Genomic DNA, 15,729 nt, shown 5'->3' on the forward strand with positions numbered 1-15,729 from the left:
TTAATTCTTTTAGGTGATATTTTAAAGGCACCTCCTAGACCTTATCTTCACTAGGAAGTTTTATCACCCTTTAGCTAAAAATTTTCACCCATGTTAACACCGGTTTATCTCCACCAATGGTAGCACCAGTGGGGGATCTAGTGTAAATAAGGCTCCATTAACTTCCAAATTTCCATTTTATTATTGTATCATGTAACCCTAGAGTTTAAATCTTCTACGCAATAAAAAAAATGAGTCTCAAAGAAATAAAAATAATGGAATTGGAAGCAATAGCAGTTCTACCCTGAGATACCTAGTGTGATGCTCTGCTCAGAAAACTGAAAAAAATCGAACCACAATAACATTTTACTTTCCTAATAATTATGTACATTATGCATAGCTCTTAACTTACCAGTATTACTCTTCCATGTGGAAGATCCATGGGAGGGAGAGGGGAGTTCCTCCAAGACCCTGTATTGTGTATTATGCATCCCAGTAAGATGCTCTTAAGAAGCAGTAACAATACTTCAAGGTGGCCACCCACACATCTTTGAACTGGTACCTACAGTACAGGACTAAGAGGCATTTTTTAAAGTATCCTAAATTAAGTGACCCCTTAGGGAACTAAGGAAATTTATAACACACACCTAAAACTTAAGCCTAGTTCTGCCACGGGTCAGAGGGTAATATTTTAACAGATAAAGGGACTTGGATGAGGGTCACACAAGGAATCTGTTTCTAGAGCAGATCTGATGGTGCCTTTAAAAGAAGTTGGATGTCCTACCTTTTTTAAACATAAAAGTTCTGTGCTGCTTCTTCACAAAGTGAAGATAAAATTGGTAAATCCCTTTATTGCTGAATGAATTAAGCTATATTTCCTAATGCTAAAATTAAAAACAGAAGTTTAACAATTTCTGACATTTTCATTTATATATTTCTCATCTTTTTTTAAACAGATCTGCACTTGAACATCCACAAGTACCCAGATCCAGCAACACTGCCTATGTGAAATGACAAGAAAATCTGACACCATTCCGAAAAAAGTGAAGACAGAAGTTTGCACTATCTTTAAACTCCAACTAGAGTGGGTTTAAAAAAAAATAACAATACTTAGAATTTTTAAAGTTTAAAACACCATTATTTTTAAGAACTCTGAGCTACTTCTTTTGGTGCTGTGCTGTGCTATGGTGCTCACGTACTTGCTCAGGTACTTGTAAATTATTAATTTATGATGAATATTTATTACAGTGCAGTGCACTGTAGTAGATATTTTTTTACCATAGCTGAGTTTTCCTAGGAAGGAAGCCTTTTTTATAATATTTTAGTGAACTTGAAACATTCTGCTTTGTATCTTATGTAGAGTGTTTAGTTTTGATCTGTTCTTTATAGAGTACTGATACTCATGGATAAATCAGTGGATAAACAACTCTAGTGATCTCAGTGGTTTATAACAAACCTGTGAATGATTACATCAGCGTGAGCCATGTTTTCTGGAATACAGTGAAATGCCCAATATCTGCACACAAATGTATACCATATCTGTTTAACCAAAATAACTGTTACTAATTGTACTGTAATTTCAAGATGCCTGGTATCACTGTTTGAAATTGTCAGGAAATCTGTGCTTAACCAAAATAACTGTTACTAGTTGTACTGTAATTTCAAGGTGCCTGGTATCACTGTTTGAAATTGTCAGGAAATCTGTGCTTAAAGAGAGCATATTGGTTTTGGACAAATACTGTATATCATAAAATTGTATTTTTAGCTCACGGTTTTATCAAACACAACACAATCGTTCCGTATCAATGCAGATTCAGGCCTTCCAATGTAATCACATTTTTTGATGCTTTGGTAATTAGATAAATTCAATATCATATAAGATCTTACTATGCAATATAGCTATACAGTCAAATACTTTGAAAACATTAAGATGCTATATTTACAAATAATTGTTTTAAAAATAGATTATATGCATTTCTGCTGCCTCACTTCTGCTTATCAACTGTATTTTACATATTTACTGCTGTTTTGTATCTAGCTTCTAAAATGTTATTCTGTCTCTTATGGATTTTTCCCAAAAGACTCATACTCCTGTGAATGAAGCGTTAAAAAGATGTACTTTAGTATAAAGATATGTGAGGTATCAGAAATCAGAGAGGATCTTCGTATCTCTTGAGCTGTTATTACAGGATCAGATCCCGAGTTAACACCCATGCTGACAAAACAGTTACAAGGATCATAGATGGGTTAAAACTAATCTGAACCATAACCGTTAAACCTTGGTACTTTAAGATTGACTTTCATATGATCTTGCTTTTGCTTATATGACCTACAGTGAGATGATGCATCATCACTAATCAGACAACTCTTGCTATCCCAGGATTCATTTTAAGTCTGCATGAGAAATCTCTGAAAAATACCTTTAACCAACTTGTAAACTAAAAATTTACAACTACTTAAAACAGCTGACTAAACAGGGGGATATATGTCAACGGTTATTAAACACTTAAACTTCTTAAAGCAAAACAGCTCAAGCACATGTAATGATTTTGAGATTAATTTTATAGTTAAAGGCTATGATACAAGTATGTGACAAAGTATGACCTACTTGAGACTTGGTGATTCATGTCCTGATTGGGAAATGCCAGAGAGATCTGGACCCTTTGAAAGCATTCCCTCATTCTAGAGAGGTAAAAAAACTTAATGCTTTGTTGTTTCTGTTACTGGTAAACAACATTCTCATAGAACCTGGGGAAGAGCATGTACATGGGCTCCCCACAGAACAATGCATAAAGGTGCATTATGTTAGTGCATGGGACTGGAAGTACAAATGACCATCAACAAACCAGTGAAAATTACTAAATATGCAAAGTACAAAAACTGTATAAAACAGAGACAGACATGGGGTTTTAGTAATCATAGGTGTTGTTTTTATATAGATACAAGTTTTCATATACAAGTCTGATTTTTCCACCTACATGTCTTCTTTTAAATGCCTAGTTACATGGCTGCTGTACATGGCTTTTTTCCTGGCAGGTACTTTTTTTTAGCATCAGTTCTGTTTGATTCTGATTATTTGAAAATGCAACGTTATTCCACTATTTGCTAATGCTCAATAAATTTTACTAGTTATAGTTTGTTTTTAGACATTTACAATAAAGTTGAAGGATGATTCATTCGTTAATTATCTTTTAGTACACTAGGAAATTTACTTTTGTAAACTCATTAGTGCCAAAACTCATTCTACATACAGATTATCCCTTCTGAACAGCAACTAAATAAATCTATCCACAAGAGATTATGCCCCTATGGATCATCATCACATTTCGCAAAATATAGTTAAATATGAATTTAGCTAACAGAAAAAGAAATAAAATACTAATCTACTACACATTTAAGAGAGCGTGGGGTCTAATGGTTTAAATATGGGAGTAGGAATTGGGAGATCCTGAATTTTCATCCTTCTCTTGATACAGATTTCTCTTTTTGATCTTGCACAGTTACTTAACCTCTCTGCATCAGTTTTCCCAACCTGTGAAATGGATATAGTAACACTTAATTACCCAATTCATAGGATGGTTTTGAAGCTTACTTAGTTATTAGTTACAAAGCACTTTAAAAACTATTGAAGTGCTACACGTTATCTTAAATCATCTCATAAACTTTCGTCTCGCTGTCAAATTCCTGCTTTCGCGTACTCTCTTCTGCTTGGTGTTTGCTTCTCCAACATACCAATATGCCTTTTCAATATACATTCACATCTACTTCAAACCAACACAAGACTTTTGTATGTATTAATTTATGTTTTTAAACAAAGCATTAAAAAGTGTGACCAGTGACTAAACAATCATTAACAGAGCAGTCACAGAAAAATATTTTTAAAAGCACTTTAAGGCAGGATATATAAAAATACAAGGCATGTTTTCACTAGGTTAGACTCGGGGGGAAAAAAGGGTGCTATTCTAAAAAAAAATGTAGCAACTGATACGTAATTTTAACTGTTTAAACTGCAGACCATTTAGCACAGTATGATCTGAGATTAAAGCTACATAAACCAGCACATTTCTTTTTATGAACCATTCATTTACAATACTTCAGTTAAACTTAAATGTGCTTAACTTTTTCACACACTTAGCTATATAACAGTTTGTGTTACTTTTGTACACATTTCTTATAGAATTTGTTATTTTAAGGTATTACAAGTGAACACAATGTAATGCTGCAATAGCAGGACACTATTCATTGTTAAGAATACTATATTCAATAAACAGTAAACAATTGTTTTGTCTTATGTAATTACTAAAATGATTTAGAAAATTGCAAGCACCACATCAAGAAAAAAATATAAGATACTACCTAAGAAATCAGTACGGTAACATCTTTCTTTGCTAGGTATGTCAATTATTTCACTTCGACACTCTAAATAACTGTAAAATTTCACTATGCAACAGAATTATTTTCCTTATACATTAGCATATCACAGGCACTTTTTTGTTATACATGTATGCAGATATTTTCTAAATATGTACTTAAAAATTTGAAAAAAATTATAGGAGTTTGAACTATCACCTTCATATATGGTAAACTAACAGAAAAAACTTGTTTACAAATAGTGTTTTCTTTAGCCATTGGGAGTCAGAGCTACAAGCTCCCATTTTAGAGCTGCATTTGAAATAGCTTACTGAGCATATGAAGGAAACATAGATGTCTAACACAAGCTTAATTTCTCATACCACATTCCTTGCTAAACGTTTGCAGAACAGAAATTACGTTAATACTGAAGGAGCAGTTTATCTGCTTTTCTATTACCAAGGAGCAGGAGCAGCTTTAGGCAGGCTAGACAGCTACTTTTGGTGTCATATGTTTGGGTATTCTGAAATTTCCTTAAACAACTTGTGTTTCAGCATTATGTAAGTTTGTCATTAGTTTAAGAAGCTTCCAACTCCCTCCCAGCTGCAGACCTTGCTCTATTAGTAGACCTGTACATGTAATATATACATTACCACTTTGCTTGTTTTGAACATTATAAGAAGGTATTGTGGAGAAAACAGTATGTAAATATAATTAAAAAGACTTTTCTTGATACATATGCATAAGAGGGCTGAATTAAGGTTGCACAGGCAACTTTAATTCTGGTATTTCCTTTTCAGTGCTTCTGTTTGCAACTTTAGTAATATTCTTCTAACACTTTTGTGTGTGTAATTTCCTACATTTTTAAAAAAGCAAACTAAAAACAAGCAAAAAAATGTAACCCCTTTTCCCCCTGAAATTCCATATTGTTCTTCAGCAGGGTTGGAACCTTTAGATTCACCTCATAGATCCCTGTTCTTTGAGTAAATTCATTATAAAGGGAAGGAAGATTGTCAAATAAAATGTAAAGTGACAGACAGAAGAGTAAGAAATAGTCTAGTTTCCTTCCAGCACAAAGTGAAAGATAAAAACATCATGTGTTAGATGACAGCTGTGTAAACAGCCCATCTCTGGAAAAAACGTAGATGCAGAGGATAAACATAAAAACAATCCATTATTTGTTAATTGCCATGGCTAACAGTATTACTGTTTTCATGGTTCCATTTCGACTTTACATCTTACAAAGGTAAATAGAGTGGAAAAGAAAGTTAGCATCTGCACCAAAATGTGAATCATATTAGTTGGCTGACAGTTTTTTGAAAGGCTGGATTAAGAGAACAGAATTTTCACTGCAGAAATTATCTTTGCCCTGGAAAGAACTAGGAATGCTCTCCTGATTCAAAAGAAGATTTAGCTTCTAGAAGAAATAGCACAAATGGAGGAAAATCCTCGAACTGTTGCATTTTCCCCTGCCCTCCCAGGCATCTTCCAAAGCCCCTTCTGTTCTGCATAAAACCTGAAAATGAAAGAAGATTCACAAACAAGTTCTTCATTAATGAAGTAAATATTTCTGATAGTACAGTCGCTTTGTTATCAATCTTCTTCCTACAGGAATTCAAGATACTGAGGTTTATTTTATTTTTTTCAAATTAATAGAATTTTAGCATACATTTGTTTTTTGAATTTTAGTAAATTGAATCCATATTGGCAGTGCTGCTGGGCAACTGGACTGCTTAAAACAACATAGCATCAAGGATAGGAAATGTTGGCATCGTTTTGCCAAAAAAAAAAAAAAAAAATCCACAATGCCATTCTTGGTGTCTTAAAGGTTAAAAATACCAGTCTAACACTGGTTAGACCGCCCCACAAAATGAAAGTTACTTCTTTTAATTTACCTTTATAGAGAAACACAAAGTAAGTGCAGCTTATGCTTTATTGCATATGATAGCATTATCAACAGCATAGAAAGTACAATGATTGACACTTAAAAGTAAACATTTACACGTGAGAGAACTGATGTGCCCCATTGTAATATTTCATTGTAGTAAGGAAAGTATTGCAACATATCATGATAAAGGAAGACATCTACATTTTAATGTCAATCAGTGTATATTTTAAAAGTGACAGCAAGCAGAAGATTTTCAAAATATAGTTATGTGATGTGTTTTATATAAAAAATATCAACTATAATTACCATTATCTTGCATCTGATGAAGTGGGTATTCACCCACGAAAGCTCATGCTCCAAAACGTCTGTTAGTCTATAAGGTGCCACAGGACTCTTTACTGCTTTTATATGAAATATGGTAATTGTCAGTAAATAGCATTGATGTGCACTCCCCCGTCTACAAACTTAGGAGTACTTTAATTACATTTTAAATGGTCTTCTCATGGTGAAAATTTAAAGCATTCAAATTGTATAAAACTCTGCTACTTGTTTTCTCACTGTTCATAGTAACATTTATCTCATAACATCAACATTTATCTCATAATTTGTACAGTTTACATTGGCTGCTACTAAATTGTGTTGATTTTTAAGTTTTATTATTAATTAATGTTTAAAGCTTATCACTATTTAACTCCAACTAGCCATTTCTGGATTTACTAATATCTTGCACACTATATTGTGAATGCAAGAGTTACAAGCAATTTTTAAAATAATAAAACATTATTTAGTGACCAGGCCAGGTTAAATGTTGCATTAATGATTTGGAGTTCTTTAGGTTTGAACTCCAAAAAGCTGTTAGGCTGTACCTTTAGTGACGATTAGACTGCACCTTTAGTGATGATTTCCCCTTACCTCCCCAATATAGGCTTTGTCTTCTCTACTGAAAAGGGTAACTAACACACATGAGCTATCCCAAGGTAAAAAAACAGTGAAGACCAGTCACTTTACTTTTACCATGAAGTGAACTCAGTGAGGTCAATCCCTTGAAGTGGGTATAAGGCTCTTTATCTTGTGATAAAACTCATCACGTTTCTACTGCAGGATAGATTGTGCATGCGTGTTAGTTGCCGCTGCAAGACCGTGTATGAGGAGGTCCCTGATTATCTACATCAGATAATAGTTACAGTTAACGTCACAACTCAGCTTCCACCATGAAATCCACCTTTCAACTTTATTTATTACATACACCTTCCTAACCTAACACATTATCCTGGAAAGATATTACAGTCCTTAAGACTTAAACTTAGTGCTTCACTCCTGTGGCTGAGTCTGGGCATGCTGCACAAGCAAGATGCTCATTTCCTGGGGAGAAAGAAGGGACTTCCTGGCTATTTTAAGCGTGACACTGACAGGCATCAATGGGAGTTACTGAACATTTTCTAGCCAGAGGGACAGTTACTAGGAGACAAAGGAAAAGAAGAAGAGGGAAGTAATAATAAAAAATATGTCAAAAAGAATCTTTGTCATGAGCTCTGAGAAGGGCTTAGAATTGGAAGGGAAATGATATACAAACTACATTTATGAAAACATTATTTTGATTTACATCTAACTCTAAATGCAAGAGAATATGAAGTAGTGTTAGGGAACAATGGCAGTACAACATACATATATATTTAGATACAAGACAACATCCTCAAGAAGCTGAGCTACACATTTTAATAAGCATCCAAGAATCTGTAACAACTGAACAGTATAAGATAAAACAAGCAAATTCTAATGCTTAGCTGAGGGCCAGTCTTCATGTTTTCACCTTGCTGGTAGAAAAAGCGCTCCTTTTCTTTTATTTAGTTACCTCACGTGCCTGTGAGCCAAGAACTGGTGGAGGACAATTGGTGTTCCCACTTAATTTTCTCTTATTTTCTTCTAACAAGATGACCACGCTCTAAACAAAAAAAGGCAGAGAGATTAAGGGAAAGGGAAAGGTTTTAAAAAACAAAACCACTAGAAACCAGGAAATCAATATGTAAAATAATTATTCATACGTGTCTGTGAAAACCTCTAGCCATTTCTAGAAGACCTTTGCCATACTGAAAGACAAAACAATGGCATATTCAAAATCTTTTTTAGATTTTTTTTATAATTTTTTATAATATGGTGATTGTCTGTAGCTACCTCATTTTTAACAGTAGCATCTGCTCCTTTATCCAGCAGCAACTGAATCAACTCTTCATGGTTATTTAATACTGCCACCTGCAATATAATTAGAACAATACTATAATACATAGCCTTATATTACAATACTGGTATCTGCCACAAGTTAGTATATGTATGTTACATTACACAGGCCCCAATCTTGTACTGGGATCTGCCAATGTGAACTCCAGTGCCCATGCAGAGTTCTACTGCCTTCAGGGCCGGCTCTAGCAATTTCGCCGCCCCAAGCACAGCGGCACGCTGTGGGGGGCGCTCTGCCGCTCGCTGGTCCCGCGGCTCCAGTGGATCTCCCGCAGGCTTCCCTGCGGGGAGGTCCAGTGGTCCCACAGCTCCAGTGGACCTCCCGCAGGCGTGCCTGCGAATGCTCCACCAGAGCCACGGGGCCAGCGGACCCTCGCACGCCTGCGGGAGCAACACCGGAGCCGCCTGCTGCCCTCCAGGCAACCGGCAGAGCACCCCCCGCAGCATGCCGCTCCAAGCACGCGCTTGGCACGCTGTGGCCTGGAGCCGGCCGTGACTGGCTTCAGTGAGATTCCAAATGAGTGCAGAGATCAGCACTAGCTGAATCTGAGGCAGGATCTGGGTTTTACACAGCCAAGAGGGCTCTGCAATTATATGTAGACTTACAAAGATCAAAATACCACACACATGTATTTATCAATGTTATGAATTTAAAATGTACAGGCTATGTTCCTCTGTGATAAGTGAAATGATAACATGATATAGAAAGCATGTTATCATCTTTATAGAATACATAACTATAGTACTTCAGAAAGATAAATTCTGAAAGGGTGAGAGAATCAGAGGACTCATCCTCATAAAAATACATTTGAGCCCATGAAATCTACTCAAACTAAGTACTGTTATTTTACAAACCAAACCAAGAGTTTTTTAATGTATAATGTATTAGTAGAGGAACAGTAGTAATTTTTTTCCTTGAATAAAAGCCCTCTAGGAGTGAATGAATAACCACTGCTATCCTACTGCACATCTGAGTTAACAAGAATTTTCTAACTGTAGTCAAATTCCCGACCTTAATTGTAAGTACACAATTAAACTGATTATTAAAAAAGACATACCATTAAAGGTGTTTTGCCATCTTTATCTTTCACATTCACATCTGCTCCTGCTTCAATTAAAAGAGATGCCACATCTTTATTCCCTGTTACTGCAGAAACTCTCATCAATGGTGTCCATTCTAAGCATGTATCTTTAGCATCTACCTATTGCAGAAAGGAAGACATTTCTCATACTTGAAAAATAAAATCCCTATTTAAATAAACAAGGATTTTTCACATTGCTGAACAACTGCTGAGTTGAACAAATTCACAACTCTGAGGATGCCATATTTTTAAAATGTGCAATCCAATTGTGCCATAAACCTAAAGGGACGAACTCACATATTTAAAATAAATTATATGCTGAAGAGCTTTGCTGGATCAAGGCTACATTAGGAGTTACAATTCTGGCCGGCCTCCCAGAGGATATTAGAAGTAGTACTTAGGGTGCATATTTTAATTGGAATCCCAGAAGTTTTCTCCTGCATGCGCCTTTTAAGAGGAAGCAATGTATTCCTTGCTCTGCACCCAAGTTGGATGGTAATTGCTTTAAGAAAGTAACATTTGAAATGACTCCTGTATGTTTTCAGGCCTTTGAAGTTTGTGCATGGAGAACAGATTTCTTCTTCATCCAAAAGAATCATAACATCATTATGTATTTATTATTTATTGCAGTTTAAAATAACAAAAATGCAAAGCGTTAGGCACCCTACACATATAATTAATATTACAACAAAACCTAAGCAGTATGCCAATCATTTAAATAAGAAATCTTCTATCAAGTCACCAACAAAAAAAAATCTCCTTTCTACCCCTTGATTCTGGAACCTTTGTACTACAGCTCCAGTAGTAAACCTCAATATGGCTGGATATCTGATAAATTAAGTATTCAAAGTCCATATTTTTTATGGTAAAATAAAATAAAAATGTATACCAAAGAAGAACATGGTAATAACCTAGATAAAATTATTTTAAATCTGAAAAATAGAAACATACCATTTCTATGCCAATATTCATGTTTTTCAGACTGCAATATGCAAGTTTAGGTCCTGAAAATATACAACTCATTTTCCTTTAGGTTAGAGTGATTGTGGAATGCAACAGGATCAAACTTCATTCCAAGATTTTCAGATTGTTCAGTTATCCGTAACCTCTACTACCCTACTCACTGGGCTAAGAGTGCTATGTGACAATAAATTTATAATGTGAGGTTTAATTTTTGACCTATCTAGCACATAATCCCCTTCTCTTTCACTTTGCACTCGTGCAGGAAACTCTATCAACATGACTTTTCTTAATCTGAACTTGTTTTACAGGTCATTTCTTGGTGCTTTACAGTTCTAGTATTCTCAATTAGAATAATATATTTATCAATCTTTATCTCCATACCTTTAACTTTTCATTTAGCCTCCCTGCAGTCTTCAACCACAGCTTGACTAAATTATATCCACCAATTTGCCAATATTTGCTGAGCTGTTACTAAGAATATCCCATTTTGTTTGCTAATGCAAGTTTGTGTCTCAGATGGTGCAAAATCAAAAGTAGGCATGACTGCCTGTCTCCAATTTCATGGAGGCTTGGGAGCAAAACAAAATGCCAGATTTTTATTAAAACTATAAAACCTTCAATTTTAGGCTCTTCAGGGTCTGTCTATTTTCCCTATTAGCTATCTACAAAACAATTACCAAAGTATAGTAATTTATTTATAAAAACAACAGAATTAAAAGGCAGCACTTCTCCCAGCCTCCTATAGCAGATTCTCCATCTTCCTATCAGAACTCTGACCTGCACCTTCCCCCATTTTTTCTTCAGTTTCACAATTCCTAGATGCTCAGGACCTATGTCATGGTCATGGTCACTATCCATTGAGCAATAAGATGCACTCCTTTATCCCAAGGGGCTCAGATATATACTTAGTGAGCACTAACATTCCCAAAGTATCACCAGGCTATCAAACAACCTCTTTATGTCCCATAAAAATGCTGTTTTCTCTTAAGAGCACACAGATAAAATCCATACCTGACAGCCATCATTAATCATCCATTCAATAACCTCACAATGTCCTCCATCCACAGCCCAGTGCAAAGCTGTACAACCTCCCAGATCTCTGACTTCCCAAGAAGCTCCTTGTTCTCTGAGGTATTTAATAATATCCAGGTGACCAGCAAAACAAGCTAACATTAGGCTGTAACATAAAGAGAATTATTTTGCTGGAAGAACAGGACATCATTATTATTCTTACATTGGTGACTTATTTTAATTTGGACAGCCTTTTCTTGTCAACTAGTAATTTTGAGCTGACAACCACCAACTTTACTGATATTTAATGTACAGCTAAGCTGTAGCTGTCCTTGGGAGAGCGTGAAAGAAAGGCACAAGACCCTTCACTTCCTCTGCTGCACCCCACTCTGCCTCCAGTGCTCCAAAACAGAAGAGAACCATAATGCTACAGCCAGCATTACCCAACTACAGAGGAGAGAGTTACTAGTACTAAACACCATAGTGCCACCTTCCTGCATACTGGCAAGCACGTGGAGGCCTGGGAATAGAAATGGCCATTAATGAGTTCATCTTCAGACAGTGACACTGGAACCATTATGCCTTCTCCAGCCCTGCACAGGCATAAGAGCAGGGGTGGCTCCAGGCCCCAGCACGCCAAGCACGTGCTTGGGGCGGCATGCCCCGGAGGGTGCTCTGCCGGTCACCAGCACGCCTGCGGGAGGTCCACCGGAGCATCAGTAATAATCCTATTAATCTCTGTATCTTTGAGAAGCTAACAGAGAATACTAGATTTTAAGGGTAATGGTGTGCAGAGAGCAAGGGAGACGATTTTTCTTTGCTTTAGACTGTAATATAATTTTCAGTGCCTTGTGATCACCCTGACTGCCATTCAGTATTTCACAGTGGGGATCATGATCTGGTGGATGGGAGCACTGGACTAGGGAATATGGCTTCTAGTCCCTGTTCTACCACTGCTGTACTGAGTGACACTCAGCAAATCACTTCACCTTTCTGTTTCTCATTTCCCCTCTCACCCTTAGTCTGTCTTCCTATATTTTAACACCACCTAGTACAAGGGGGCACAGGCACCAACTCAGTGGGTGCTCCAGTGCTGGAGCCACCACTGGGGAAAAAAGGTGGGTGCTGAGCACTCACTGGCAACCCCTCTATCAGAACCTCCCCATCCCCATAGTGCCTCCCAACCCCCAACGGGCCCCGGGGAACAGCGCCTCCCTCCTCCCTCCCTGCACCTCACGCCCACCACAAACAGCTGGTTTCCAGCATGCAGGAAGCTGGGAGGGATAGGGGAGGAGCGAGGATGCAGCATGCTTCGGGGAGTGGGCAAAGCTGGGTGGGAAGAGGCGGGATGGGAGTGGAGCAGGAGTGGTAATGTATGGGGTGGGGGCGGGGCTTAGGGTAGAGACAGGGATCGAGCCACCCCTCTCCTCCCCCCGGCATTTTGAAAAGCCAGCAACTGTGCAATGGTGCCCCTGATGTTGGCTGGGGCATGCAGGCACTACTGTAATATTAATAACAATAACACTGTCAGAGAGACATATGGTGGGTGAGGCAATATCTTTTACTAATAAGATATTACCTCACCTGAGACTAATATCCTGAGACTGACACAGCTACAACTACACTGCATACAATAACGCTATCACTCAGATGATGCACTTCCTACCCTAACACAGTTCTGGCTCTTAAAGCGTTAACTGAATCCTTAAGGTGAAACGAAAATATAAATACGTTTTTTATTCAGAGTATTAAAATTAAAACAAAATTAGTCTGTAATAATAAAAATAAATAAATAAATAAATAATAATGCTAAGATGATGTTTTGACTGGCCACCTGCCTAGATAACATCTAAACAATTGTCTCAGTGATTCATTAATCTCTCTCTCTCATTAATCTCTTTTAAATAAAATAATTATGTAGCTACCAAACTGTACATTGAGCTAATATACTCACACTTTGTGTTTCTATTACCCTTGTCTTCTCCCTCCCATAAAATTTGGTTCTACACCCACCTGTCCTGTCTTGTCCCTATTTAGACTGTAAAGTATCAGGACAAGGACTGTCTTATTTTATTTTTGAATAGCACCTGTCACAAGGGAGCTATTCAAGTACACAAACAATGAAATCACACATTTAATTTTTGAGCCCTTAAATTCATTGTCAACCATAATAAAATTGCTCTATGTTAATCATACAAGAAACATGAATCAGTAACCAATCATCATAGTTTTCCCTTTACTTTTAAATTGGAAAGAATCTAATTTAAATTTATCTATCAGTGTTGTGTATATACACTTGCTGATCTTAGATGATATCCAACAGTCTTCAGTCTTCCCCAAAACCATGAACCCTGGCATCAAATGTGTCCATGGATAGAAATGAAAACATATTTTATCAATGCACAGGAAACAAGACAAATACATTTCTTTGGTGAATGTGGAATAAAGTTCACTGAATATTGATGCTCTGTGTATAAGAAAGTATATATAAATTATTGAGCCTGCCAGTTCATTAACAGGCAGAACAGAAGCATGTGTGCATACTACAACCCCAGAAAGCCATAACCGGCCCACTGATCATCCAAGGGGGCAGGGAAACAGATTCGTGATCTGACAAATAGAGAAGCAGATGGACAAATATCCTGGGACACTTGAAAAGGTTCACCACTGGGAGCATTTGTCTTTTGAATCACGTATGGAACCAGATGACTCTACCTCTCATTGTCTAATTTACTAAGTACCAAACAGAGTAGCCTAGTTATGAGTGGAGAGGACAAGCAGGATAACAGAACTGCCAGAAAGGGCTGCCTGGACCTAAGAATGGAATGGGGAAATCAGAGTGGCTACACTAGAAACTCAAGTAGCTACAAATGGACTGGGCTACCTAAATGCTTCAGGGGTGACAGCTGTAAGGGATCCCAGCAGATAGGTAGCAGTCTTATCAGAGAAGGATGTAGGGTGAGAGCTGCAAGCGAGGGGACAGGCAGTAAAGAATATACCAGAAGGAAATCACTGGAAGCTCAAGTTCAAAGGAAGACATTTTGTAGAACACCGTGAGGTCAGACTAGAAGGAACCCAGACAGCACCAAGATAGTGGCACAGATTAAGACAAGGTCCAGGAGAAACAGAGAGACCTAGCAAGCTTAACTAGATGTTAGGAGGCACCACCTTATGCAAATCAATTAATTGACTAATTTGCATGTTTAAAATTTGCTTATTACCACATAAACTTGTTTTAAAAAATTGTGTGCAAAATTAGTGATGATGAAAGGCACTGTCATAATAGTCCTGGTAAATGATACGTTCTGTTTATCTCCAGGGCAGCAGCAGCCTCCATAGCCCATGAACTTATCAGTCTCTATGTTGAGTCTGCCATTATTAAAGCATTGCGGTGAGTTTGTGATGTGGGAGCAGACATACACCAAATTCATCTCACATAGGGGCCACCAAAGAGTCACTAGATGGGATCAACTTTCACCTGAATATGAATTTCGTAGAGGCTCTAATACAGAACAGCATACAGTGCCTAACAACTACATATCTATCATGTCTATCAGTCACTTCTCTTATCTTACTAAAGTCTGTTCTAGTGTTTATTTGAAGAAGGGGTTGTTCCTTGAAGATATTTTTTATTTGTCTCTTTTCTTTACAAATGTATGAGTGAATTTAGAGATTAGAGCCACGCAGTGAGAGTAAATACTGTGTAAGCTTTCTCTTCAGACCTGTGCTAATGCAGCTGACTCCTGATCTACTATTCTCTTTTCTAATGAAGTCCTGTATTCTTCCTGAACAAACATTCCCAGTTTACTGAACTCCATAGTAATTTTATGATGTAGTCAAATGGAAACTAAGATTAAATCAATAAAACTCATTTTCAGTTGTGACCAAAACTAGAATTTGAATATCAGTTTCCAGAACTGAAAAAATATTGATGCAGTAATGCATAACACCAGTTCCCCAAAATCTCTGGTGAAACAATATATCCATGCAGTACCTGTCCTTTCCACTTCCATTCTTCTGATTTACATCTGTTCCATTCTGTACCAATATTTTCACAAGCCTATATAACATAAAATATTTTCATCAAGAACAATGCCCAGTAAACTAACATTTCTCATTAAAATAGAAACTCTGAAAAAGTAAATAAAAACTTAGTTTTGCATATAGTCTATTACTGATAGTAAAATATATAAAGGCAACTTTGACAATTTATAAACACTC

General features: G+C 36.9%; 2 protein-coding genes across 3 annotated transcripts in view; one reads left to right on the forward strand and one right to left on the reverse strand.

The window, feature by feature from the left end:
- ADAM12 (ADAM metallopeptidase domain 12) overlaps nucleotides 1–4,259 on the forward strand; it is a 330,750-nt gene extending 326,491 nt beyond the window's left edge. Inside the window, exon 23 of the mRNA XM_050959376.1 lies at nucleotides 936–4,259. Within this exon, the coding sequence (XP_050815333.1) occupies nucleotides 936–993 (58 nt within the window). The 3' untranslated portion in view covers nucleotides 994–4,259. The remainder of the gene's footprint in view (nucleotides 1–935) is intronic.
- Nucleotides 4,260–6,201: 1,942 nt separating this feature from the next.
- FANK1 (fibronectin type III and ankyrin repeat domains 1) overlaps nucleotides 6,202–15,729 on the reverse strand; it is a 71,054-nt gene continuing 61,526 nt past the window's right edge. Inside the window, exons 6-11 of one of the 2 annotated variants that reach the window (XM_050959627.1) lie at nucleotides 15,503–15,568; nucleotides 11,509–11,674; nucleotides 9,511–9,654; nucleotides 8,390–8,467; nucleotides 8,260–8,304; nucleotides 6,202–8,159 (exon numbers count right to left, since the gene is read on the reverse strand). In XM_050959627.1, the coding sequence (XP_050815584.1) occupies nucleotides 8,058–8,159; nucleotides 8,260–8,304; nucleotides 8,390–8,467; nucleotides 9,511–9,654; nucleotides 11,509–11,674; nucleotides 15,503–15,568 (601 nt within the window). In that variant the 3' untranslated portion in view covers nucleotides 6,202–8,057. The remainder of the gene's footprint in view (nucleotides 8,160–8,259; nucleotides 8,305–8,389; nucleotides 8,468–9,510; nucleotides 9,655–11,508; nucleotides 11,675–15,502; nucleotides 15,569–15,729) is intronic. The other variant, XM_050959628.1, reaches the window with a different exon arrangement.

The sequence above is a fragment of the Gopherus flavomarginatus genome, chromosome 6 (genome assembly GCF_025201925.1).
Source record: "Gopherus flavomarginatus isolate rGopFla2 chromosome 6, rGopFla2.mat.asm, whole genome shotgun sequence".
Taxonomy (NCBI): Eukaryota; Metazoa; Chordata; order Testudines; family Testudinidae; genus Gopherus; species Gopherus flavomarginatus.